This window comes from Urocitellus parryii, chromosome 9 (genome assembly GCF_045843805.1).
Source record: "Urocitellus parryii isolate mUroPar1 chromosome 9, mUroPar1.hap1, whole genome shotgun sequence".
Taxonomy (NCBI): domain Eukaryota; kingdom Metazoa; phylum Chordata; class Mammalia; order Rodentia; family Sciuridae; genus Urocitellus; species Urocitellus parryii.
The window spans coordinates 61190928-61217552 of record NC_135539.1 but is presented as its reverse complement, the minus strand read 5'-3'; the positions used below and the strand labels follow the sequence as shown (position 1 = coordinate 61217552).

At 34.7% G+C, this 26625-nt stretch overlaps 1 protein-coding gene across 1 annotated transcript in view; it reads right to left on the bottom strand.

Moving 5' to 3' along the window:
* The window catches only part of Malrd1 (MAM and LDL receptor class A domain containing 1), a 656113-nt gene that overhangs the window by 542964 nt on the left and 86524 nt on the right, over positions 1 to 26625 (bottom strand). Inside the window, exons 11-14 of the mRNA XM_077802928.1 lie at positions 25861 to 26007; positions 19343 to 19440; positions 10740 to 10913; positions 3181 to 3301 (exon numbers count right to left, since the gene is read on the bottom strand). Of these exons, the coding sequence (XP_077659054.1) occupies positions 3181 to 3301; positions 10740 to 10913; positions 19343 to 19440; positions 25861 to 26007 (540 nt within the window). The remainder of the gene's footprint in view (positions 1 to 3180; positions 3302 to 10739; positions 10914 to 19342; positions 19441 to 25860; positions 26008 to 26625) is intronic.

The window sequence follows — 26625 nt, the reverse complement described above, 5'->3', positions numbered from 1 at the left end:
AGAGGATAAAAACCTTTCCTCCCCTTTCAACAACTAAGTAGAAGTCATAACTATTTCACCAGCACTAGTTTTTAAATAGGCTGAAAGTGAAGCAGCTTGATAAGAAGCCAGATCATAGGACGCCTTACTGGTTTTATCATGGGTGTCATGCTTCCAGTATAAATGCGAGGCTGCTGCTCTAAGCCATCTTGGAAGTGGAGAAGCCATGCATAGGCCAGGTAAGTCCTTCAATAGCTTTAGTTCTAGGGGAGGTCTCAGGCTATTCTCCTCCACAAATATAACAATGAAGTGTCTGTTGTATCAGGACATTTTAAATTATCCCTTCCCAGTCTCTAAATTTCAAAATGGAGATAATACAATTGCCTATTGGTCATATTTGCAAAAAGGGTAAGTTATTTTTTTTTATTTGTAAAATCATTAATTATTCAGGAAAAATTCATGCAATTTTGGTCTAATTACATTTACACTCCACCCAACTGTTATGGTGTTTGGTGTGACCTACACATGAATGCATTCTGAGTTTGTTTAGGAAGAGGTGTCCCATAAGCAAGAAGAAGTCCTCTTAGAAATTGGCCAAGGTTAGCTTTAGTTATCACTTAAAACGTTGACCCACACTTTGGCTTGTCAGAACTCAGAAAATGATACCCCAAACTACTTTAAATTCAAGAATACTAAGAGAGCATCAGAAGCAAGAAGGTGACTCAGGTTTTTTCTGAATGTTGGTCATAAAACCCTCCCTCCAGAGACCCTACCTGATAACCAGGGGAAGAAATGCTACACAGAGTGGCCAAAAGATCCTGAATAGGGGCTGGGGTTGTAGCTCAGTGGTAGAGCACTTGCCCAGCATGTGTGAGGCATTGGGTTTGATTCTCAGCACCACATATAAATGAATAAAATAAAGGTCCATTGATAAGTAAATAAATGTATTTTTTAAAAAAAACTAAAGAGATGGGTCTTACTTTGTCCCCCCAATTATGTAACCCATTACCATGTGATTTTACCCTTTTGCCCAATCACATTACAAGCTGTCAATTCTACATCAAAATTAAGCATAAAAATAGAAAGTTTTCCCTAGGCCTTTGGGTTTTGCTTTCTGAAGGCTACCGTATCACATAAAACTAATTTAAAAAAAAAAAAAAAAAAAACTTTTGTTTATCTCCTTAGCTTTATTTTGTTATAGTAGTGTAGGCTGTGGTCCTTATGTTGAGTGAGGAAAAGTACTTATCACACCATCATGCTCCTTACACTTTCAGTTACACTCTTCAATGTCAACCTGAATGCCTTCCATTATTCCAATTCTGATGATGTCATATTTGATCCAAAAAAAGAAAAATTTTTTTGAACATAAAAACAACGTAATGCTGATTGACCTTTTAAAACTCATATCCTTAAGCAAATCATTAAATCTGCTTCTTTGCATTCTCTGGTATCAAAGCCACATATATGCACAGAGCTCAAAAAGGTTTTCTGTGCATGTAGGAGATATATTTTGAACAAAGTAAATGCACATTAATACAAAGTATCACATAATTCTATAACCTATAAAATATGTCTTTAATAAAGGAGCTTTAATTATAAACACTATTCTTAACTGCTAAATTTTGAAATCAGCCCACCTATCAAAGTACACATGGATAAAGAAAATGTGGGATATGTCCAGAATGGAATACTATTCATCCATAAAAAAGAATGATATTCTATTTGCAGAAAAAAAGGACTGAACTGGAAGTCATTATGTTAAATGAACTAACTTATATACAGAAAGACAAATACCATTTGGTTATCCTCATATGAGGATGTTAAAAATAGTTGATCAAAACATATAATAAGAATTACTAGGGGCTGAGAATGGTGGGAGTGAGAAGCATAGAGGAAGGTTAGATAATCAGCACCAGAATTCAAATTAGTAAATTCTGATGTTCTACAGCACTGTGGGGTGACTATCATTCAAAATAAACTGATAAATTCTATGAATTACAAAAAGAAAATAGCTTGAAGTCTCCAAACACAAATTAATGATTAGGAGATAGAAACATTAATTACCCTGATTTGATCAGCACATATTGTATATGTGGATTGAAATGCTACAATTGTATCATGCAGATACAATTCTAAGTTGTTAAGCAAAAATTCCCTAAAAAGATAGGAAAATGTTAACTATGCGGATAGGATCACTATACACTGTATACATCTATCAAATTTTACCACTGCCCCCTAGAAATTTGTACAAAAGATTTTTTAAAGTAAAATTTTTTAAAAAGTTTCTCTAATCCAGGTCTCAAAACAGAATTCTGCACTATCTTTCCTCACCAGTGTCCTTAGCTCCTGTAAGCACACAACCCTTGAACTCACTGAGTAGATTGTTTAAGGAAACATAACTGTATAACACAACCTGCCTGATTTTCACATGCAAATATTTCTGCTTATAGTAATTAAGAGAAATGTAGTGGGACAGCTTTCAAGCCACATTCTTATTGAGCCCCAGGGGCAGAAATGGTCAGAGAGAAACATCAATTAGTGTTAGAATTACAAAGTTACTGGAGACACAGTGTACTCCCAGAATCTAAATAAAGATTGAATGTTCAAAATACCTATCTGACTATTTTTTTTTGACAGTCTTTCTTTCCCTTAATTGAAATTCTTTACCAAAAAAAAATTAAATCAAAGAATTAGTCAAATTGCATCTGCTATTTGAAAATATTATATTTTGAATACAGCACAGAATTTTAGGGTCAAGTTTTAAGATTTTGGCTAGCTTTGAGCCATTTTTTTAAATATCTGGGAGATTTTGAAATATGAATTTCATTACATGTTCATTTAAACTACAGAATACAATTAATGGAAAAGTGAATTTTTATAGGAGTATCTTTAAAACACGCAAAATAATTATAATTCTTCGTAATTTTAATAATCAAAAATTTTCATGTGACAATTTTAACTATAAGATTAGAATCTATATTATTAGTCTTCTATAGTATTAAAAGAGAGATTAAAGTATTAGACAGTGATATATTGTTACCTTCTTTTACAAAATGCATATTTTAGAGTGTTAAGGACATACCATATATTATACAACCTGTAATAAGTATTATTGACTCTAATATATTTAATATTTTGATTTCAAGAAGGCCTATTGAATTCTATGCTTAAAATTTCAATCATCACAAGAAAAAAACTTACCTTTATTTTGTATGCTGCCCCCTGGGAGCGGCTTATGTGAAACTTCACATTCCTGGGATACACTGATGTCATCTATAGCAACAGAAGCATTTGATGACAAAACAGTGGCTTCTAAAATTAACTATAAGCACAGAAAACTAAAATTAGTAAAAATACATCATGAAGGTAAAGACTTACAATCACATTTCTTTGTAGAAAGGAATTCATTTGCCCCATCCCATTTTCTAATCTAATTTTAGAAAATCATTTTGACCAGAATATTTAAATTATAATTTTATTAAGTTATAACTCCTTCACCAGCATCTGATATAACCTTAATACCTTAGGTAACCTTGTTTCAATTAAAAGTTGTAACATTCATCAGGAGTGAGTGAAGGACTCTCTTCCATTGGAGCCATTAAGAGTCATATGCATTTAAAATGAGCTCTTTGGGGTAATCAACTATGAGGTTTACAACTCAATTTAATTGAGATAGGAATTCATTTGTAATGGGTCTACTGGAGTCAGTGATTCATTTCCATAACAGAATATTTAAATATGAGTATATATTATGTATACATATACAGAAACATACTTAGTGTGGTAAAGCACACAATCAGTAACCACATACAGTGGTTAATCATATTCATTTGCTAAAGCCCTCAGAAGCAACTATTTAAGTTTAATTTATTCTAACACTCTGAATAATTACTGATATAATTTGTTTTCTTCTTGTTAATCACTCACATTATTATGTTGTTATTCTCCCACAAAAAAAAAAAAATAGGAAAGAAAAAATGAGGGAGGGAGAAAACAAATCACAAATGATTTCTGGAGCCCAAGGACCTGAGTGGCAGACCATCAGTCCAGACACAGCCGGTAGGTCCATCTCCATCTTATCAATTTGCTTGTGTTGAGGCTCAGGAGATACCACCCCAAAATGCAGCACCATGGAGGTCACTCTGCCCTTCCCTTGCCTTACTGTGGAAGAGTAGATCAAAAAGGAACTTTTATGATGCACTTCTCTTGTTATAAGACCCCCACGTGAAAATAGTACTATCCCACACCTAGAGAAATGGAGTCTCCACAGAGAGGCCAAGAGAATCCAACAAATAGGCCTTGCTATATTCCCTCTAATTTATTATCATTAGATCATACTTTTTTAATATTTATTTTTTAGTTGTAGTTGGACACAATACCCTTATTTTATTTATTTAATTATTTTTATGTGTTGCTGAGGATCCAACCCAAGGACTTGCATGTGCTAGGTGACTGCTCTACCACTGAGCCCCAGCCCCCATATTTTTTTTTAATACCACCCAACTTCTTTGTAATTTTTCGTTCTTCATTGAACCTAAACATAAAAATCTAGTAAATTTTACCGGGGTCTTTATTTCTAGAGGCCTATGTCAAGTAAAGCTTAATATTTTCTTTTTCTGTTGTTAAATCTGTCTCTTGTTATAGGGATACCAACTAGGATCCTTGTGAGGGATAAGTGAAGGTATTATTTCTCTCTCCTACACTTGCCATAATCAGTTAAGAACTGAACTGTAAGTGCTGTAGAGGAGTTCAGTAGAAGACACTAAGAGAAGCAAAGAAAAACACTCTAATGTTTCTGCCAAGAATGTGGGATTAAGAATCTGGGGCGGGGGGAAAATGGTGGAGAGGCAACACTAAACCTCAGTTACAATAGTTGCTGAAGATTTTTCCTCAAGGAACTGAGGTAACAGCCCAAGCAAAAGCAAGGAGATGTGAAAGTGCTGGATTTGTTTAGAAAACTAATTGGGTACTTTCAGGGGTATAGGATTTTAAGAGAATAACCACTTAATTGGATAACAGATTAAAGGGATCAATTGTATGAGTTGGCAAAGCCCAAGCATTGATTCAGAAAATAAATAGCTCAGACTGCAAACATTTCAGCCCATTTCTCAGCATTTTTCCCAGATACTCAGAGGTATAAACAGAAAAATCTCTGCAGAGATGTTTGCTTCAATGCTGGCTTTGATAGCAAATGACAAGAAACAAAAGCAAATCCATAAATAAATGGTGTGATAGACTGTACACACTTCCCACTAAAAAAAAAAAAAAAAACACTGATAGGTTATAATTTCACCATTAATTTAAATCATCAAAGTTTTAAGAGAAAAATGGCTTCTTACAAATGTATAGCTGTAAATAATTATCATCTTGTGATTCCAAATGATTTTCACTATTCCTACTTTTTCTTGCCTATTTTAACCAACCTGATCCTTTTGAGTTGTGACCAAAGGCAATTTCCTTTGGGAACTATGATGTCAGTGAACAATAAGTGAGAAAGAGGTTGTTTGGAAGAGATGTTTCAACCATAGATGCAGAAAAAGTAAACACTTCATTTTATAAGATTTTCAAGGTAATTTGAGAATTTCAATTTCAAACTAAATGAAGCTGTGTTTCCCTTTTAAAGTGATCTTTTAGGAACTTAATTTTTGTTTTACCCAATTATTTTACTCTCTAAAAAAGCAAAATAATTTCTTGCTTTCACAAACCACAACAACTCATAAATATTTCATGATTAAGTGATTATATTTGTACATCTGCAAAACTGAAAGAAGCTTTCTCAGAAAAGATTCAACTAGTATATTTATATATCTTGTTTTATAAAAGAACAGGAAAATAAATATGAATCTAAGAAAGAGGGGAATATACTGAGAAGTAGACAGAAATTAGAAGCTTTACATTCCTAGGACATACTGATATCATCTATAACCCCTATAGCAATTGAAAAATGAAGATGTTATCACAATATGAACAATAGCTAATTTTGATTCAGCTGTCATTCTATACAAGGCACATGCACTTCTTTTAATCTTGTGAAAATGGTTCTATCTTCACAAAACTGTTGTTATTTATTTGTTGGTTGGTTGGCTGGTACTGGGCATTAAACTCAGGGGTGCATTACCACTGAATTACATTCGCAGTCTTTTTTTGAAATTTTTGAGACAGGGTCTTGCCAAGTTGCTTAGGGCCTTGCTAAATTGCTGAATCTGGCCTTGAACCTGAGATCCTCCTGCCTCAGCCTCCTGAGTCATTGGGATTACAGGTATGTGCTACTTGTCCTTAGAGAATGGAAGTAATTGATTGACAGTCAGATATCTTTTAAGGAAAATATGTAATCTGAGCCAATAATGATTATGCTGATGAGGGTGTAACTGCATTTCTACAATCAAATAAAGAGATAACTGGTCATCCAGAGATGGTGTGAAATAGAGCTAGCCAGCATAACAAGATTGAAGAAAAGTTTAGACAAAGAAGGCTATAGAAACTAGGTCAGCTTCTACTTTAGCATTATAAATCTTACCCTTCACTGAATCTTCAAATAGTGTCAGGAAATTGTTATTGATTTATATCATTGACTAAAATAAAGGGCAAATATGGTATTAATCATTGTGGAAAAATTCACAGAGACATCTTAAGATGATATCTAAAATATGAAATGTTTGAATAGGAACTAGCAGAATGTAGACCAACTTGAAATCAAGGGGTGGTACTCAGAAAAAGTGGCCTTTTAGATATTAAAACTGAGAAAGCAGGTCTGATGGCATGTGCTGAGAATTCCAGTTACTCAGGAGGCTGAGGCAGGAGGATCACAAGCTCAAGGCCAGACTGGGCAATTTACAGAGACTCTGTCTCAAAATTAAAATTATTTATATATATATACACACACACACACACACACATACATACATACGTATACACATACATACATATACACACACACACACACACACACACACACACACAAATGACTAGGAATATAGTTCCACAGCAAAATGCCTGACTAGAATGTGCAGAACCCTAGGTTCAATTGCCAGTCCTGAAAAAAAAAATGATACAAAGAAGACAAAAGCTACATCTTCATAGGAAAACACAAACATGTTGAAAACAGCAATAGTTAGGGGAAAAAAGAAAATGAAAAATTAAGTTAAAGTACTCACTTGAAAAGCTTAATATAGCAAATGAACAGAGCAAGTTAAAACAGAATAGAAAGAATATATTAACTATTTAATATGAATTCTTCCAATAAAGCCTATTGAGGCAATTGAGAGAATATCAAAATATTAATGCAATGTTCTTACCAAAAACAACAACAACAACAACAAAACAAAAAAACCAGACTAATCCTTTGTCAGCAGGAAGAATAAATGTCCTGCCAACTGGGGGTGCTTATTTCCTAAGAAACTCAAAGCAATTTGTATTCTGTTATGGTCTTCAATTGACATCAAAAGAACCACACTGAATCTGAATTTCAAGGCTAAAGGGAACACAGAGGTCACAGAGTACAATACCTTTTTCTTTCCAATATTTGGATTGGATTGGATTACACTGTATAAATATATTCAGCGCTTAGTTACATTCAACTGATGGCTAGACAATGACTAAGGTCCCCCTTAAACAATGCAGCCCACTAACTTAAAGTGCCCGAATCCTCACCTTGTTCCAAGAAGACTAAACTTAAATACTTGAAATATTTAAACCTTAGATGGAATATTTGCAGGTAAAATATCATTTCTATTTGTTGTTGATAAAAGAATGATGTAGAACTGCGCCTAGCTAGAATCTTCATGCACATTTTCATGCTTTTAAAAAATATGTTTGAAGAAATTCAGTTAAATCCAACATACTATCAGCATTTGTTTTTCCTGCAGAGGACAATAAATGGGCTGGAAATTGATATAAAGACAACAAAAGCTGCGTCTTCATAGGCAAACACAAACATACTGCCATAAGTTAATTCTGAGGAGTACATGTGCATTCATTTCTCTGTATTTAGTGCCAGTTGGAAATATTTACAAAATGTACATCATGTTAAATAAATAATACCATGTGTGAAATTCTGTGTATATTGATGAAACATACGTGTGCATGTATGTGTGTGTGAAATCTGGACTACTTCATAAAAAAAAATGCAATGTATTTCCACAATTCTTTATCCAAAGAGTTTGTGACCAGGTAGGTTTTGAGATTTGTATAGTTCAGAGCTAGATGTTGATATAACACTGGTAGTGTTTATTACATGATACTCTCGGGAAGATGGGGAACAACATTGTAATCAAACCCCTGATTAAATAAACTGCCCAAAGACCTCACATTGATTTAGGTCAGGTTAGGTTTTGCCTCACAATTTGTTTTTCAAAAACTTATAGCTTTCCAAATTTAATTGTCTAAATTCCCAACTAGAGATTGTAGACCTACAAGGGTAAAATTTGATGGTGAAATTTGAGGGAAATCTTTCTTACATACATATTTTTACTTGTTTGTAGTTTCTAAAACAAACATGTGCTGTAGAGAGTCACTTCCTAACAAGATTAAAGGAGGAGGAGGGCAGGCACAGAAGAAAACTCTACCTTCTCTGAAGTTAATTAAACATGTGTGAGGCCCAGCTTGAACTCAGCATCAAAGCAGATTAGAGAGAAAAACCAACACAAACACCAACACACACGTGGTGTGGTGCTGAGTTATCAGGAGGGAACTCAGAGAGGAGCAGCAGTAAACAGTGCTGAGTCAGAAACCAAACAGCCATCCCATAACAGCAACCCACCAAACCACTGGCCATTTCACCTCCTGGTTAACACATCCTCCCATGATAAGGAATCACCTCAATATGCAAGGTAAAGCAAAACCCAAACTCAAACCCCAAACAAAGAAATATGAAAGAGAGAAAACTACTCTTCAATACTAATAATAATGGATCAATGAGAGCTTCCACAGGTGGAAAGAAATGGCACATAGTTCAATTCATCCAGTTTCCCAAATGACTAGTCCTGGCAAAGGACATTCTGTTTTCTTCTCAATGTGTTGAGCATAAAGTTTGATAGATCTTCTTGGTTTTATTCTAACTAAAAAGAACCGCAGTGAAAACCATTATATAGATAACACAAATATAGGAGGCAAGACGTCCAATTGTTCTGATTTTTCCAAACCTCCCCCATATTATGGAGATGGGTGTGGAGATGAGTAAGTGACCAGCCTTTGTATTCAGTGCTTCCCAATAAAAAGCTACCAAAGGTGGTTTTGTCCATTAAATGTGGGAATCAAATCATAAATTGATGTTTGAAGATCAGAGAAAATTTGTATAACTCCTTGGAGTGCAAAAGCCTCTGATGATTGAGTTTACTAGAATTTTGGCCAGCAGGAGATCTGTTTGTTTTCAAAATGAAGAAGAATATTAACATTAATTACCTACCTACTGTTCCCAGACAACATACTAGTAATTACCATAGCAACAACAATAGCTGACTTGTGTGAGCTCACTCCATGCCAGTCTCTTCTATACGCTTCTCACACAAAAAACTATTCAATCCTACAGAAATTCTATGAAGTAGAGACTGCTCATATGAGCTGATGCTTATTTCATATTCCTCTGATTCCATGGGGAAGAAGTTCCCTGCAGTCACACTGCTATTACTTCTTAGTCTTTCCCAGGGGAGGATCCAGATGTATGTGACTGCTGATGTTTGAAGAACACACTGGGCATGCTCCACTCATCCTCCTCTTCCTTTCAACATCCCCCTTTGGGAGGCAGCCTCTACTCCTCCCTGCTAATGATAAAACTAGAGGGAGAGTCCTATGTTTCTCTAGCAGAGTCTTACTCTCTGGGTAAATCTATTTATTGTCTTGTCAGGGATTATTTTATATATGCGGCTGCTCCAAAATATTTTGTTCTCGGCTTGACTTCTACATGTATCTTAATTAGTTCAGAAATGAGGACCATATCAGGGACTCTAAAACCCCAACACTCGTGCTCTTAGCCTACAGTGATAAAAAGACAAAGCATTTAAGAAATTTCCCAGTGATCCTACACTGGGGCTTGAATCCAAGTCTCTAAAGTGTATGTGCCATAGATCACATCTTACCTACACTCTCTTTACTACTCAGACTCTCCTGAAGTGTTGCTGTTATCACTGTGATTCTCAGAGATTAAGAAATAGAGGGCTTGAAGATAATATTTGAACATAGGCTAAAAAATTGGAGCAAAGACTGGCACCTGGATCCCCTCACTCCAAAGGTAGGGTGTTTTCCAGTATGTTCTATCATCTGAGCTACATTCTAAAACTGCTCTTTTCAAATATCACCTGAAAGTGATTCATGTCCAGGAGGGCAAAAAATGGAGCATCCGTTTATGAAGTTACACTTGCCTTCTTTGATTATCAACCAAGACAATACCATCAGAGATGGAAAAAAATCCTCAATGTTAATGGACAGGAGAAAATGAGGTAATAAGATTAAAATGGAAGTACAGCTCAAGTCAGATATTATTTTCCCACTATTTCCTATAATTCACCATCTCCACTTAGGAAAAAAAATCCTTTTAAATTGCTCTTTTCTCTGACACCCTATTTAATGCTTATCTCCATTTTTATTACTGTTCCACACATACGTCTTGAACTCTTAAATCAAAAATAGCCTCTATTCATCCCTGATCATGAATGAACTTGCTTTATTAATAGTCAATAAACTCATGGTAAATGTATGTTATCCTATTGTCTGACTGATTAATGTAACTGATTTAGCTGAGCTGTATTAATTTTTTAAGTGCTTACCTGAAAAGGCAGTCTAGATTCACCAGCTTTTGCACAGAGATCAATTTTTGCTTGACTCCACTGAGATTCAGAGAATCCAACCATTTCACCTTGCTTTTGCAAATCTCCATCCAGGGATGTTCTTGTAAAGACTGAGAGAGATGAATGCTCAGATAAATGATACCAAAACCGTACCTGTTGAAAAATGTTTAGGATGATATAAATATTCCATTTACCTAGCTCTTATAGTTTTCCTATAATTTAAAACAGCCCAAAATTTAATTTTTTCAGTTCTACCTTCCTCCGAGTGTGCAACCCCAGAAAATGTTACTGTTTGTATTTCTCCCTTAAGAATCAAGGCATCCACACTACTATTTTTAACACATTCTGGAAAGGAGTCTATATACCTGCATACTACCAGCACTGGTTTGCAGACATACTTGTAAATGCATGTCCACACAGTCACAGGTAGCACCGCTTTGCTTCCAATGAAGTTTCCCAGGATGCTTCTCTCTTGCCTCTTATAAATTTGGTAATAATGCAAGTTTATTTTAAAATGTTACAAAATCAGGTGTCACCATACATTCTTTTTGCTGTTTGAAACAACAAGAAAAAGTTTCCTTGGAAAATTGCTTCCTAAAGTAATCAATGATGAACGGCTTACTTTCTGCTTAAAACATCAGTCTTTAAGTTTATTTTTTAAAACATCATGTAATTATATGCAGTCATTAAAAATGAAAAATTATATTGCTGAAATGGGATGATCTCCACAATAATATTCTTCCATGAAAAAAAATTAATAGATATAGTATAAAAATATATACTTAGAGCTGGGAATGCGGGGTTGGGGCTCAGTGGTAGAACACATATTTGTCCTAGGTTTGATCCCCAGAAAAGAAAGAATGAGAAAGAAACAAAGAAAGAAAGATGGATGGGAGAAAAAGGTAATATCTACTTAACTATATATCAAAATGTAAACAGTATTATCTCTAGACCATAAAAATAGTGTTTTTCAACTTTGTCCTTTAATGTTTCATATTATCAGATTTTAAACCAAAATCATGTTTCACCTTAAAATCAGAAAACAGAAATAAACAGGTGTTTAGTATAAAATGTTTTCCTACATTTTAGAGAATTTCAGGATAACACAATATTTAACATAATATTCTAAAACTTGTTTTATAGGTCTACTTAAGTAACTATGTAACATTAAAAAAAAATCTTCCTAAGCAATTGTACTAATTACTTTTCGTGAATTTCTTCTCTGTTGCGATACCATCAAGCAACTTGGGAGTTCACAGGATACTGTTTGTCAATATTCAATCCAAGTAAAAAAGACTTCTTTGTGAAGCCAACAAGCCTTGATCATTTCACTTCTCCTCACCATCCATGATGGCATCATCTAGAGGTTTGATGGCTGAACCACATTCAGAAAGTAGAGAGGATCATGTCTGTTGCTGACAATAGCTTTAATACAGCATTTAGCGCTCATTTATTCCACCAATATTCACTGACCACTTGCTTAGTGCCTGGTAATGTGTCAGGCAAAAATGAATTGCCTTGCTAGGTACAGTGGCGTACACCTGTAAACCCAGAGGCTTGGGAGGCTGAGACAGGAGGACCATGGGTTCAAAGACAGCCTCAGCAAAAAGTGAGGTGCTAAACAACTCAGTGTAGACCCTGTCTCTAAATAAAATTTAAAAAATAGACCTGGGGATGTGGCTCAAGTGTCAAGTGTCGCTGTCAAGTGTCTAGTGGTCAAGTGTTCCCGAGTTCAATCCCTGGTACCCCTCACCAAAAAAAAAAAAAAAATGAATTGCCTCAATTTCAACTGGATTTTGGATGATTCATTCTAAAGTGTGTCAACAAGACTGCCACGAAACCAAGTTCAGATACATTGCATCGATTTATTCTTCTTTGTATTGTCACATAGAGTCCAAAGGCTGTTATTTCAATGAAAATCGAAATTCAAAGACAAAGCTTCTTAGAAACAGAGTCCTTATCATTGACTTCAAAGTGATTCTTTTTCAGTTTCGTTATATTTTAAATTCTTTTTTTTCCCTTTGTTGTAGGCTCTTATGGACAGATACTACTGTACTAGACAACCCAATTTATTTCACTGTTAGGATCCATTTCTGTGATGAAACTTGACAAATTGTTTCAAAATGTTGTTGTTGTGGTTTTCAGTTCAAAATGAAGCATTCTATGCTCCAAGGATTTTTTTTCAATGTCTACTTAATTGCCAGCACTGAGTCAAAAATTCCTTCTGATTATCTGTGTCATTTTAGAATGTATTACCATGATCACCTAAATTCAGATCTTGACAGGTAAATTATAAATGTAAAGTCAAATGGAAGTGTTTAATTAAATACCATGGAAAAAGAGGATGCATGTTCCCCAAATGCAATTAAATTGTAGATCTGTGCTGTAAGTTTCACATGTTTCCAGCTTGTAAATATGCAAAACAGAACTTCCAACATAGTTGTACAAGAGATGTGCAGGCCCCGTCAGAATTTCAAGCTGTCAAACTGTCACTCAGTACCTCACCAGTGTGAAGTTATGTTAATATTGTACTAAGTGTAAATGCCAATGGGATCCACGTTCAACAGAAGAAGAGCTTAGAACTTATATTTAATTTACTCTTTTAACAGATTTGCATCATAGAGAGTTAACTTCTTTAGCTTATTAGAGACCAAGAAATCTCCCATAATCTTTTCAAATTTAATAGTGTTAAAGATGAAATCATTGAACAAAAGTTATTATCGCTGTGATTTCACCTACTTATTCATGAAACGTGCAAACTCTGTTAATCTCAGTCCAATTCATACTCATAGTAGTGAAGCAGCCAGAGACACCCCCCCCCAAAAAAAAGACCCTCACTATATTTGTAGCATATAAGTTCCTCTTCTTGTCAGGAAGCTATTTACATACCGTATCAGCAAAACTTCTGCAGAGGGCTTTGTGGTTTGCAGTTTCTTTTCTTCTTTTTTTTTTTTTTTTGGTAAATGACAGCTTTGAAAAAACAAAATACTTTTCAAACCTCTTTCTAGTCTTTAAAAACTGGAACAAAAAGCACTGGTCATGTAAACCTTCAAACCCCTCCTCCCAGTGGGTATAAAGTTCAAAGAGTTTCTAGATTTGAGGTCCAGAGAATGTTTAGGAGACATCCCCTCTGGATCCTGCAGCCAAAAATCCTGCTTCCTGAAAATCCCTCTGGTGTCCAACAACTTCTGTCCTACATCGTTAAGACTCTAAATAATCTACTTAAAACCATGATCATCTTTCAAATATCTTACAAAACCTATTAAAGGAATTTATATTTACTAGGTATTCCATTAATATCTTTTTAAGAAGTAAGAAGAAAGAAATAAGTGGGCTTTTAGTATTGGTTCTTAAGTAAATATCTACAGAGAAGAAATCTGCTCAATGTCAGAGAACGCATAGAGCATCAGGTGTCCTTAGCAAACTTGGAGTCTTTTGGAGGAAAGAATAAACAAAAGAAAAGGAGTTCAGTGGGTTAGACAAAGGGAATAGGAATAGAAAGACAGTGGAATGAATCTGACATAACTTTCCTATGTACATATATGAATACACCACAGTGAATCTCAACATTGTGTACATCCACAAGACTGGATCCTAATTAGGATAAGATACTGTCCATGCTCGTACAAATATATCAAAAGAGATTCTAGTGTCATGTACAACTTAAAAGAATAAAAAATAAGTAAAAATCATAAGCAACTAAAAAAGAAAAGGGACACTTATATAGAATAAGTATAATGAGAAAGCTATGAAGATAGAACTATTTAAATGTAAATCAATTTAAATTATACAAAATGAAAATTCAGTTTCTCAGTTATATTAATCACATTTTAAGTGCTCAGTAACTATAGGGAGTGGCTATTGACTGCCACATGGAACATAACAGAGGAAGTTTCCCATCATCACAGAACATGGTATTAAACAGAACTATATAGCATGTAAGTTAAAACCAAGCCAACTATTCAGAATGGATTTATTGCTTACCATTTAGAAATGAAAGTTTTTCAGATTCATCAAAAAGCCACATCAATGTTTATAGTAGCTCAATTCACAATAGCCAAACTAGGGAAGCAATCTAGATGCCCTTCAGAAGATGAATGGATAAAAAAAAAAATGTGGTATATACACAGAGTGGAATATTACTTAGCCATAAAGAATAATGAAATTATGGCATTTTCAAGTAAATGGATGGAGCAGAAGAATATCATGCTAAGTGAAATAAGCCAATTCCAAAAAACCAAAGGCCAAAAGTTTTCTCTGATATGTGAATGCTAATTCACAGTAAGGAGGGTGTGCTAGGCTAGAGAAGGATAGAGGAACTTTGGATTAGGCAAAGGTAAGGTGAGGGGTACAAGGGTAGGAAGAAAAATAGAATGAATCAGACATTATTACCCTATGTATGTGTGTGTGACCAGTGTGATTTTACATCATGTACAACCAGAAGAATGAAAAGTTATACTCCATTTACGTATGATGCGCCAAAATGCTTTCTACTATCCTGTGTAACTAATTAGAACAAGTTTTAAAAGGTAGTTAAATAAAATGTTAATGAAAAATATCCAATTTTATCTTAGGTTTTAACTGAAGTTCAAACATTTTATTTGCATGTGACTATTCAAGACCCTGAATCACTGCCTTCAAGAGACTGGCATGTGGTCAAAGACTCCCAACAAAGAAGGTTCTTAAGTTACCAATGTGATTCTGCAATCTGTAATGTTTTGAATAACCAATAAAAAAATAATAATAAAAAGTTACCAATTAGAAAAACTGAAGCTCAAATTATTTTCATCTCTTTAATTGCATTCTGATTTTATTTGTACACAGAAAGAAAAGTCAAAAATCAAGCAAGCAAGCCAGAAAGAAAAAAGATTCATTGTACTCCAGAAGGAGGGGCCATGGGCACAGGTGACTTTACCAGCCACTGAACAGGGTAGTTGCACTGGACTGTGCTATTCTCATCAAGACCATTCTTTGGTCTGAGGACTAGCCCCTCCCACAAAAGCAGCTCTGAGGCTGTTTCCTATTTGCTTCTGTGAAAGATGCCTCAGGATAATATTCAGAAGTTTAAAAAGATTTTTTTTCTTATTTCTCTACTTTCTTTTTCATTCCATTTTGATCTTCCTCCCATCAAAACTCGTCTCCTCACATCTAATGCCTTTTGCTCATTTTTCCTATGACCTTTGTCCTGTGGCCTCCCCATCTCAGAGCCCCACGGTCACATCGTCATGTCCTCTCTCCATTGTATTCCAAACCCTCAGCAACAGCACCATCCCTGGTTCACACTGGACTTGTGTCTTGCTTGGTCTGGTTTTTTGCTAGACCTGATCTATCTTTTCATGAATTTTAACAGTTAAGAGGTCTAAAATCACAAGAAGAAGAATAAAAAGTTCAAAGAAAACAAAGATTCCCGCTGCTCCTAAAAATTCATCTGGAAATAAGATCATGTTGGAAGGTGGATCAGCATCTCTCAGGAACCTCGGTCTTGGGAGGGCATTTGTGTGTCTAGGTTGTCACTGTAAGCCTGGCATTGAAGATGGGGAGAGCACAGAATAGCTAAGGAAGTAACACAGGATGAACCAGAGGTAGAGATTACATTACTGTCATTCTGAGCATTCAAGAGAAGAATCTTGGAAGAATTATTTTTGGTTTGGGGTTTTTCTTTTAACTTCCTTGAATCTGAACCACTTGAGAATCTCCTTGCATTGGCTACTGGAAAACCTACACTCTCATGTGTATCCTGGTCCCAGTAAACTTTACTCTGAGAACCAACCTACCTCTTGTATCATTTATCTTTGTTCTGATTTCCTAATACACATTTTTTTAAATTTATAACTTTTTTTATTTGATGTATTAAAATACATTCAAAACAAGTTGAAGAATTAAAAACAAAGGGAAAACAGTAAGCTTATAAACTAACTTTGTAAGCAAAAGCTTCCTATGGTCCATCTTCTTGTATCTAATTACAAAGTCCTGAAAGTAAAATATTATATTTTAGTATAGCGATATAAATATGAAGATTAAAAGAACAGTATTATCTACATTCATCCCCCATCTTACTTATATTTTCTAGTCAACTGTAAACAATAACTGTACTTCAACATCAATAAGAAATAGTAGCTTCTGGTTCCCACATATTTTCTTTATCCTATTTCCTATTTCAGTGAAAAAAAAAATCCAAGTTTCCACCAGTGGCCAAAGTGACTTTTGAAGCTGTTAAATTATAGTCCACATCTCGAACAGTGATTAGTTTCAGGAAAAATTGTGCATGTTGATGCCATGTGTTGCCATGTGTTGGCTCTATACCAACTATGAGGTAATTCATGCAAAATGACCCTAAAATTGTGTTGCTAGGAAAGGTAGCTCAGAAGAAAACTCATATTCTTTTAAAGTCCTTTCAAAAAGTATCCCTAACTGTATGAGTCGGATATGATTGCATAGGAGAAAAATCATATAATTTCATAAAATGAAGGCTTTAATCACATCAAAGGGCCTAACTCAGGTTATCTCACTGCTTTATTATTTTATAATGAAGAACATTTGTTCCATGAAAACAACCATTATCAAGAGGTTCCAAATTAGAGGCTCTGCTGCATTCACCAATTACCCTAAAAGGTAAAAATTTGGTTTCCTTATTCTGTAACTTTTATGAAAAGAAAGTGCCACATATCACCACGAACTTATAAAAAAGATCATGATGACAGTCCTTTGAGGCAAAATTAGCTTTGTGTATCTCTAACTATAAGTAGCTTCCCCTAACCAGTGCACTACTACTTCCCAAGTTGGAAAGTCATCCAAGTATGCCTTCACTTTACAGATTACTAAAATTCAAGCAGATACAGACAAAAGCGATAAACAAATACTTCTATGGAGGTCTGTGGTAGCTCCTTGATATGTTCTCAGTCTTCAAAAATAAGGTAAACCATTCAGCCAGGATCCAAAGCCTTTGGAGATTCAAGTATTGGTGCTAAGGTAAAGTATTAAGCATCTAAACTGTCCAGAACATTTTCACTGAGCCCCCATGTAAATAGATTCCACACCAAGGCCACACATTTGAGCAAAAATAAAGCAAAGTGTCCTCAAGAGGAAAGGATGAAAAATTGAAACTCCATCCCAAAGATAACAAATTAGTGACTATCAGCAAGCATACAGAGATGGGAAATGTAGATCATCTTCAAAAACAAAGAAAAAAATTATTATATATATATTTTTTTCAGTGATGCTCAATGTTTGTTTCCTAATATAACTAAAGCAGACAGAATTAACACATTTTATTCTCTTGCATTCAATGTGTTTTATACATATAACTCAGTGGATGACCTTGAAGTTAAGTTAGCTTGTAAAGTACTTTTTAAAGTGCTAAGTGCTTCTGGGGTTCTTTTTAAAAAATCTATAGCTTTCTATTACACACGATTTAAATAAAATAAAGTTGGGAACAGGTAAAGGGTATTTGGATGATGTGAAAATGGGAACAGACAGTTGTTTTATTTCTTATTCCCACAAAGAAATGGAGAGAAAGACAAAGAAAAAAAAAAGAAAGAAAAGAACAACCTATTAAGAGCTCTGGGCACTTCTGTTCAGACTTATACCAAGCTGAACATATAATTAGGTTTATAACTCTCAATGATGTGTAATTTATCATCAGGAATGTCTGAGTCAATGCTGTAACACTACATTTATACTCAATGAGTTCCATGTACTGAAGTATTGATCTCTTCATTATTTTCTGATAAGTAAAGACAAATAGATAAACTGAAACTCTAAAACTAAAAGCCATGTTAGAACTCTCAAAAGGTCTGAAAAGAAAGAAGGCTGAATAGAAACATCTGATTTTAGGTATAAAGTTTGTGAAAGTAAAGAAGTCATGTTCAGTGAATGCCTACTATGTGCCAAATACTTTACCAGGGACTTTGATCATATTTTAATCCTTACAACCATAAGAAGGAGATAGTCCCATGTTTTTGCTCCTAGTATAGAAAGTGGGCCTCAAAAAGGGTATACAACTTATATATCATAATTAGTAAGTAGAAAAACTGAGATGTGAATTCAGGCTGATTCTAAAGTCCTACTTTCTTCTGTATTGTGCTATTGAAATAAAATATTTTATTGCTTGGTTTGTGATTATCTGGCATGAGAGGACTAACTGAAAAATAAAATTTCAGTCAGTGCCATTATCTTTTCTGAGCACATTTATATTTTTGCATTGTTTCACATTATTTTCCACATTCACTTATTTAACTGATTTTATGTACTTGGTTCATATTGTTGGGCAAAATAGCAAGTAATCTTGGCAATGTGTAAATCCATTGCTTTAGATTCCAGAAAGAACCATGTGAAAATAATATAAAAATGACCAAAAACTTCTTTAAATAACCCACCACCTCCCATCAAATGGTGCAGGATTATATGCTGCAAATGGTCTTCTGGAAGGGCATAGCATTTTGTGCTGAAATAGTTTATATAATTTTTCTCAATTCATCAGGAAAAAGATATTAAAACATGGCCGGCATTTACTAGCAGAGTAACTCAAACCCACTGGTTTACAACCACAGAATGGCCAATGGAAACTCAGAAGAACTGATTACCTGGCATGGAGTAGAGGCAGTGAGCAATTTTGTGAGGATGGGACTTCCAAGCTTGGCCACCCCAGGGGATCGATGTGCCCTCAAATAAATAAATGATCCTGAAAAAACAAATGTAGTCATATGGATATAAGTTCTTTTGTACAAGTAAAACTTCTTTGCTCAAGTTTCTTATCCCTGTACATATTCAACTGTCAGCCAGACAAAGAGAATTACACTTTTACTTATTTACCCTTTAGCTCTGTGGATAGCTGAAAGCATTTTCATATGTGCAACATTAAATATCTAAAATAAAATTCGATTGATTAAAAAGAAGCTCTTGATCCAAATCAGCTAAACAAACATTTTTCTTGCTTTAACTCACATCATAAGAGTTTGAAGTCAAATTAAGTGGAGCTTCTAAGCTTGCAATTAGATATTCAACATGCCCTTATAAAATTCCCACAAGAGTCTTATTTTTAAGTTTCTTCACAGAGTACTGAAGGATCTGAGCCTATGGAATGAGTTTGGTTTCTCCTGGGGCTTACATATTTGACATTGTTGTCTGCGCTGGAGGGGATGAAAGCTTAATTAAAGATCTAATCTGAACGTTAACAAAATAACTGCTTTTAGATTTTAACTACAGAGGATGTGCTCATGGCAAATGTACAGGAGGATAACATCTCTTAGCAGCTCAAAAGATCACACATCCTGAGCTGTTGTCAGGGGTAGCTTCATTGAATATTGAAACCTTACAAGGAAGACTATGCCAAACAACGTCAAGGTCTGATCTTGCCCTTTGATAATCGCAAAGTGATGGGCAACTTGGAAAGCCCAGTACTTTGAGAAAATATCACATTCAGACAGTGATTTTCTTGAACACAGGTCAGTGCTGACTAAACAAAAAGGAAGGATTTCAGAATTAAAATGCACTATTTTATAGATCCCTTCACACATTTAACCAAACAACCAACTGTAAAAGTATTCACATCTGCCTTGACCTCACTTTTGCAAAGCATATACCCTTTTTAATGCAATGGCTATAACACAAGTTTGGAGAAAGTTAGAAATGAGTATTTTTAGCACATATAATGCAAAAATAAGAAACAAGCATTACCCTGCAACATAAAGAAATAAATTAAAAGCAACCCGATGAAGTTTTGCTCAGGAATGGCAAGAATAGTTTAATATTTGGAAAATCAATTTTCATTGCAAAAATGTCAGTCTGATGACCATGTGATCACCACAATAGAAGCTGAAAAAAACACTTGAAAATTTCAACATACAGTCTTTAGATGTTTCAAATGTAGCACACCATGAGTGAGGGAAACATCCTTATCTGATAGAAACAACAAGTTTTCAGCAAACATGGCACTTAAGGTTGAACTATTGACAGCTTTTCCCCTGAGACAGGAACAAGACAAGTCTAGCAGCCACCACCAGTTCTTTTCAGCAATTTCCCAGAGGCCTTATCCATAAAAGGACAGAAAACAGAAAAGAGAAAAAATATATATACAAATACACACACACATACATGGTTTAAGATGTACAAATAAAATAAAATTGTCTTTGTTAGTAGATAAAACAGTAAACCTGGAAAATAAAAAAAAAATACACTCTGCGCTATAACAAACTTATCAAGGTCATTGGATATACAAGGTCAGTATTTTAAAAAATAATCAAATTTGCTATATATCAACAACTTACACATTTTTTAAAAGGGACAATTTTAATAGCTGCAAAAAGTAGAAAAACAGCAAAAGATTTTCAAAACTTCTACACTAAAAGCTACAAAATATTACTAGAGATCTCAAGTAACTGAAAACCTGGAAACCTTAAAAAGATTCTTTTTCAGTGAAATATAAATAATGGTTACATGTGAGAAATCATTTTATAACCATAAACTCGAAAATTTTAGGAGAATTAAAATGTTTCTTACTGATAGAAAAACAGGGAAGAGTGCTCTTATTTTGCTGCTAGAAATGGAAGTTTTAAAATTTGGGGAGGGGCTGTGGATATAGCCTAGTTGGTAGAGTGCTTGCCTCATATACAAAAGGCCCTGGATTCAATCCCCAGCACCACAAAAACATTGTGGAAAATTTAATATTTATTATTTACTATTAAATATTAAAATATGTTTTATGGTTTTAAATATTAAAATATTTATGGAAATATAAAACTTGGGGGTAAGTCAATGTTTGTTAAGAGTATACATACATATCTTGCTGTAAAAACACAGAGCCTCATTCCTAGTTACCTACTGCATAAAATTAAAATTGTTCAAAATAGGGATATAGGTACAAGAACAAATTTTGCAGCATTGTCACGATGTCACTGGATGGGAGAATAGCTACATTCATTATGGCATATGCAGATTAAAGAAAGCAAGCAAACAACATGAATTACACCGCTTCTACTTCCAGAAAAGACTAAGTATCATGAACCAGATTGAACCTCTGAGTTCAATTAGGAAAAAAAAAGTTCAGAAACATATAAATAATGATTTTCAAGCATAGATTAATAGAGACCATGGAACAGTGATCTCAAAGAAAGGGAAACAAGTGTGCCAAGGCATATAGTTGCAAATAGTTTCCCAGCTCATTGCCTAGATGAGCTGCTTCCAGGGAAGCTCATGATATGAAGGGAGGGGGACACAAGACAAGTGTGTGGTCTCTCTGAGTTGAAAAGATAAGGTTGGTGCAGTGGGGAGACCCTAGTAGCTGGACTTCTTAACAGAGTGCTGTTGCCCCTTTCAGGTTCCAGAACTCTCTCATTTCACAGCTGCAAACAGAGCAAGCTCCAGTATCTGCAGAAATCCCCCCAATCAACACCTGAATATTGACCAGTGCTTGGACAAGAGAAAACTACCTGAGGATGAGGGGAAAACTACATTTGAAAGAGGCAGGTGGAACGTTAACAAAGCATCACTAAGGGCCAGAAACAGTAGGATTCCCACACCAACTAGAGTGAAAAAATTATGCATGGGTATTGGATAGAGTGCTCAAGCCAAATAAATCGGTATATCCAGACAAAAACACATATGTGAAATCTATAGTGTTTTTACTCATCTTCATCTACACTTGGAACAATTCAAATGCCCTTCCACTGGGAAGTGGATAAATAAACTCTGGTTCATCCACACAACAGTGATTCTACTCAAAGGTAGAAAGGAAGAAATAATCACTGTAATCAACAATGGTTGATGACAAACTCAAGTCAATTATACTAACTGAAAGAAGCCAGATTCAGGAGGCTATGTATCATATGGTCCACTTACATGCCCTTCAGGAACAAGCACTCCATCAGGGATAGAAATCTCATCAGCCAGTGTCAGTGGCTGGGTGTGGAGAGGTGTTGACCACAAAGCGACAAAATCTGATGGGATGAAACTGTGTTGATTTTTATGATGGATACACAATTGTCTATATTTGTTAACACTCAGTGAACTGTACACTAAAAAGGTTGAATTTCACTATGTTGAATTATTCTTTAACATATAAATGAAAAAAAGATAATACTTGATGATTTGGAGGAGTCATATTTAGAAACAAGATTTAGGGACACTATAATACTCTTTTGTAAAGCAATCACAAAAATACTTGTGATTTCAAACATGTACATATATACTGAGAATAAATCTGTGTATAATTACATCAGCATACATAGAAGTAAGAGAGAATTACATGAGTTGCCTATTTGGATGTTTAACAAGGTAGCCAGAAATGGAAAAAAATAAAACCCAAGCAAAGAGGAAAGAAGAATGAAGACTTCATAAAAACTACAACAATAAAACCACACTCAGACACATCAACCCATTCAGCTTTTGTGTAAGATTTACATTGAAGGTGTATGAAAGATAGAAAATACTAAAGATTAGTTTTAAATGCTGTAATCTATCTATAAACTCAAAGCTCCAAGAATCAAATAGATGAGAGTTCCATTTCTTAGATGTGAGAACTATCAAACTCTACTGAATTCCCCTGAAAATTTCCATTTCACTTCTTCCTTTCTCATTGTGGACCTAGTTTGTTTTCTTTCTCATCTGGGATTTAAAACTACAACTGATTATTGATTTTCTTCAGGTTTAATAATGACAATCTTGGGTAAAGAGGTGATGAGGCTGATTCAGATTACCTATATATAATATACATTATGTGTGTGTATGTATAACACACACACAAATAATAGATGTATATACTCAGACATGGTGGCACCCATCTATAATCCTAGTGCCCCAGGCAAGCTAAGACAGAAGGATTCCAAGTTCAAAGCCAGCCTCAGCAACTTAGTGAGATCCTAAACATCTCAGAAGGACCCTGTCTCAAAATAAAATAAATAAAAATAAAAAGGGACTAGGGGTGTAGATCAATGGTTAAGAGCCCTGGGGGTTAATCACCTAATCACTAGTAAAAAAAAAACCAAACAGATTTTATATATATAATTTTTTTGCTAGGCCCTTTCTAAAATGAGAAAGACTGCAATTTGTCCTTCTTACAATAAATAACAGCTCCTCCCAATTTTATCAATTACATTAACTTTAAATATTATTTGAATCACAGGAAAAGATAAGTAGGCTTTTCAATATTTAATACAGGGGCCACATTAAATCTTTCTTAACACAATTCATAAATAATACGGTGGCAAGCGTCTGAAGGTGAATTATGTTTTCAAATTGTCATACTTAGTGGGATTCCTAGCATTCCTACTGAAATGTACAAAATCTATTCATTTTATTGCACTTTGATTATGTGAAAAAAAATCTTAAAAAGTAAGATTTCCTCTAATTCTCATAATTCTACATGGAAGTATTTTTATTTTTCTTCATTTTTCTAGCTAACAAAAGTGAAGCCCTTAGTGCAGTATTGAGGCCATGACTTAACCCCGCGCAGCCTATGCTCTTCACCACCCTGTAAGGATAAAGGTCCCAACCAACCATGGTGATATAGATTCCCAACTTCCTTTTGGGAATTGCTGCCTCTGCTCAGGCCTTCATTATCTCACTGATAGTTCTTCACCACATCCATGTCTCTCCTACCCTCTCTTTTTTTGTTCTTCTCTGTTCTGAGAATAAATGTGATTAGTTACATGCTTTAATCCGAGGAATCAGGTCTCTGTTATTCTGCAGGTGAAGTTTCAATTCTTAGGTACTCTTCCGTTTCATGATTTCTATACTCCATGTCCAATCATATACATCTCTGAACCAAAAGTGCTTACTTCTCTCCCGACCACTTTCAGTGTATTTCCTCTAATTAGACCATGTTCCCTGCCATCTCCTCTTAATTCCTTTCATCTGCCTTCCTGGCTGCTTTACATTTCCCATCAGTGCTCAGTTCAGGACTCATCTCCCTCAGTAAGCATCTCAAATCCATGTGAATCCCTCTCCAAGCCCTGAAAAGCATTTATCATACCCTAGGGTAAGTTCTTACTCATCTGCTTCAACTACCATGGCTTCCACACTCAGGTCTAGTCTGCTGTGTATTCAATGAGGGATTTGAACAAAGAACAAAACATATGAGCTAATGTGCCATAGAATTCCAATTATTGATATTCCCCTTTCTCTTAAACTTTTAGCTTAAATCATTCTGCCACAAAATCTTATAGAAAAAATAATGAGACTGGCACAAGGAGCAACAATTAATAATATGCTATTAAACAATAAACTGTGTTTATAGTTGTAACCAATGGATGATTGATTTCCCTCCCTATTTTTTTCCCAACAATCCACAACCCAATATCCAATGACTTTAATTAAAATAGGGCCAAAAATTATTTTTTGGCTTATTTATTTGAAAGTTTCAAAAGAGAAACAAGTGTGATAATGCTCACTGAGCTTGCAGGAGAATCTATGGTACAGTTCTGTGATTATAAAGTTAATATGACACTACAATATATAAGCAATAGTATCTGATGCCATATAAAAGTAAACAAAGGGAAAAAAGAAAAAAAGTCCATTTTCTTTCTTTTTTTGGAGTTTCACAAACCACTTTTGGAATGCTATATGTAGTTATAGCTCCTTCAATTTCCAGAGGAAATGTAAAAATTATAATGTTGGTTCAAAATATATATGAGGGAGAAGTTCAATTGTTTTTTATAAAGAAGTCTCAAGTATGATTAAATTGCATTCAAATATTTTCAGATTTATTTTATAGATAGTGCTAAATCTCTGCTCTCTGTTCCCAGAGAGAAGATTAGACTATTTTTCTTTTCTGTTTTGCAAAAAAAAAAAAAAAAAAATTGGATTGCTCAAAAAGAGGAAAGCAAGTATAATGAACAAGATTTCTGAGAAAAAGAGGGAATTATCAGAAAAACTTTTCTCCCTTATTAAACCTTCAATCCAACCTGTTAAGAAAATAAAACAAAACAAAACAAAAATGTTCGTTACTGAAATGAACCACAATATTAAGTTGGGCAGGAGGCCTCAAGACAAGACAAACCAGAGTCACGTTTATATAGTTCATAGAGAGAAATGAAAATACACAATATCATTATTCTGCAACATGAAAGAACAAAAATTAATTTTTCAAAAGAGAAAGATGTCCTACCATGATTTGTGTTTTCTATGTGATCGGCTTTTGGAAAATGGTGCTCTCCACTGCTCAATCCCTTCACCACCTCCCAGTGGGAATCTTCTGTGAGAAATGGCTCCCAGCCACAGAAACCAGACTCAAAGTTACAGGTGAGACGATTCACTGTTAAGGATGGAAATCGAAACAGGTGAGCAGAAATGAAGTCAGGTCCTACAATGAAAGAAGGACTCTAACCTGTAAACTTAGGAGGGGGTATAATCATTCTACTTTGTAGTAAGTGTTTCTGATGATCAGAAAAGCTTTCCTTTTCCCCGTCTCCCACATTTCACATGTTCTGTGTGAAGCATGGCTCTTCTACATGCTTATGTCGACAGGTCTGGCACATTTCATCCTAATTGGCCGTGTCCATTATATTTAATGACGCCCGGTGAAACTCTAAAGGTTTTCAAGGAGTTACTAATTCACCTGCCAAGAATATATCTCCCGAGATGGTAGTTTTAAAAATCCATTTGAAAGAGGGGAATTAAAATTAATCCTGGACACCTGAAGAACTTGAGGTTGGCATCTCAGTTATTTTCTTCATTATTCCATTTCAACACGTTTTCCAAATTAAATGCCTTGCCATTTTGGAATTGCAGGTAAATTAGATATTCTGAACTTTGCTTTTCTTAATACATTACTAAAAAGTTGGCCAATACTTAAATCACTACATATATCATTAAAGAACTAGTTCTAGGGAAAGTCAGGGTTTAGGTAAGCTTCATAAACTTCTTTGCCAGC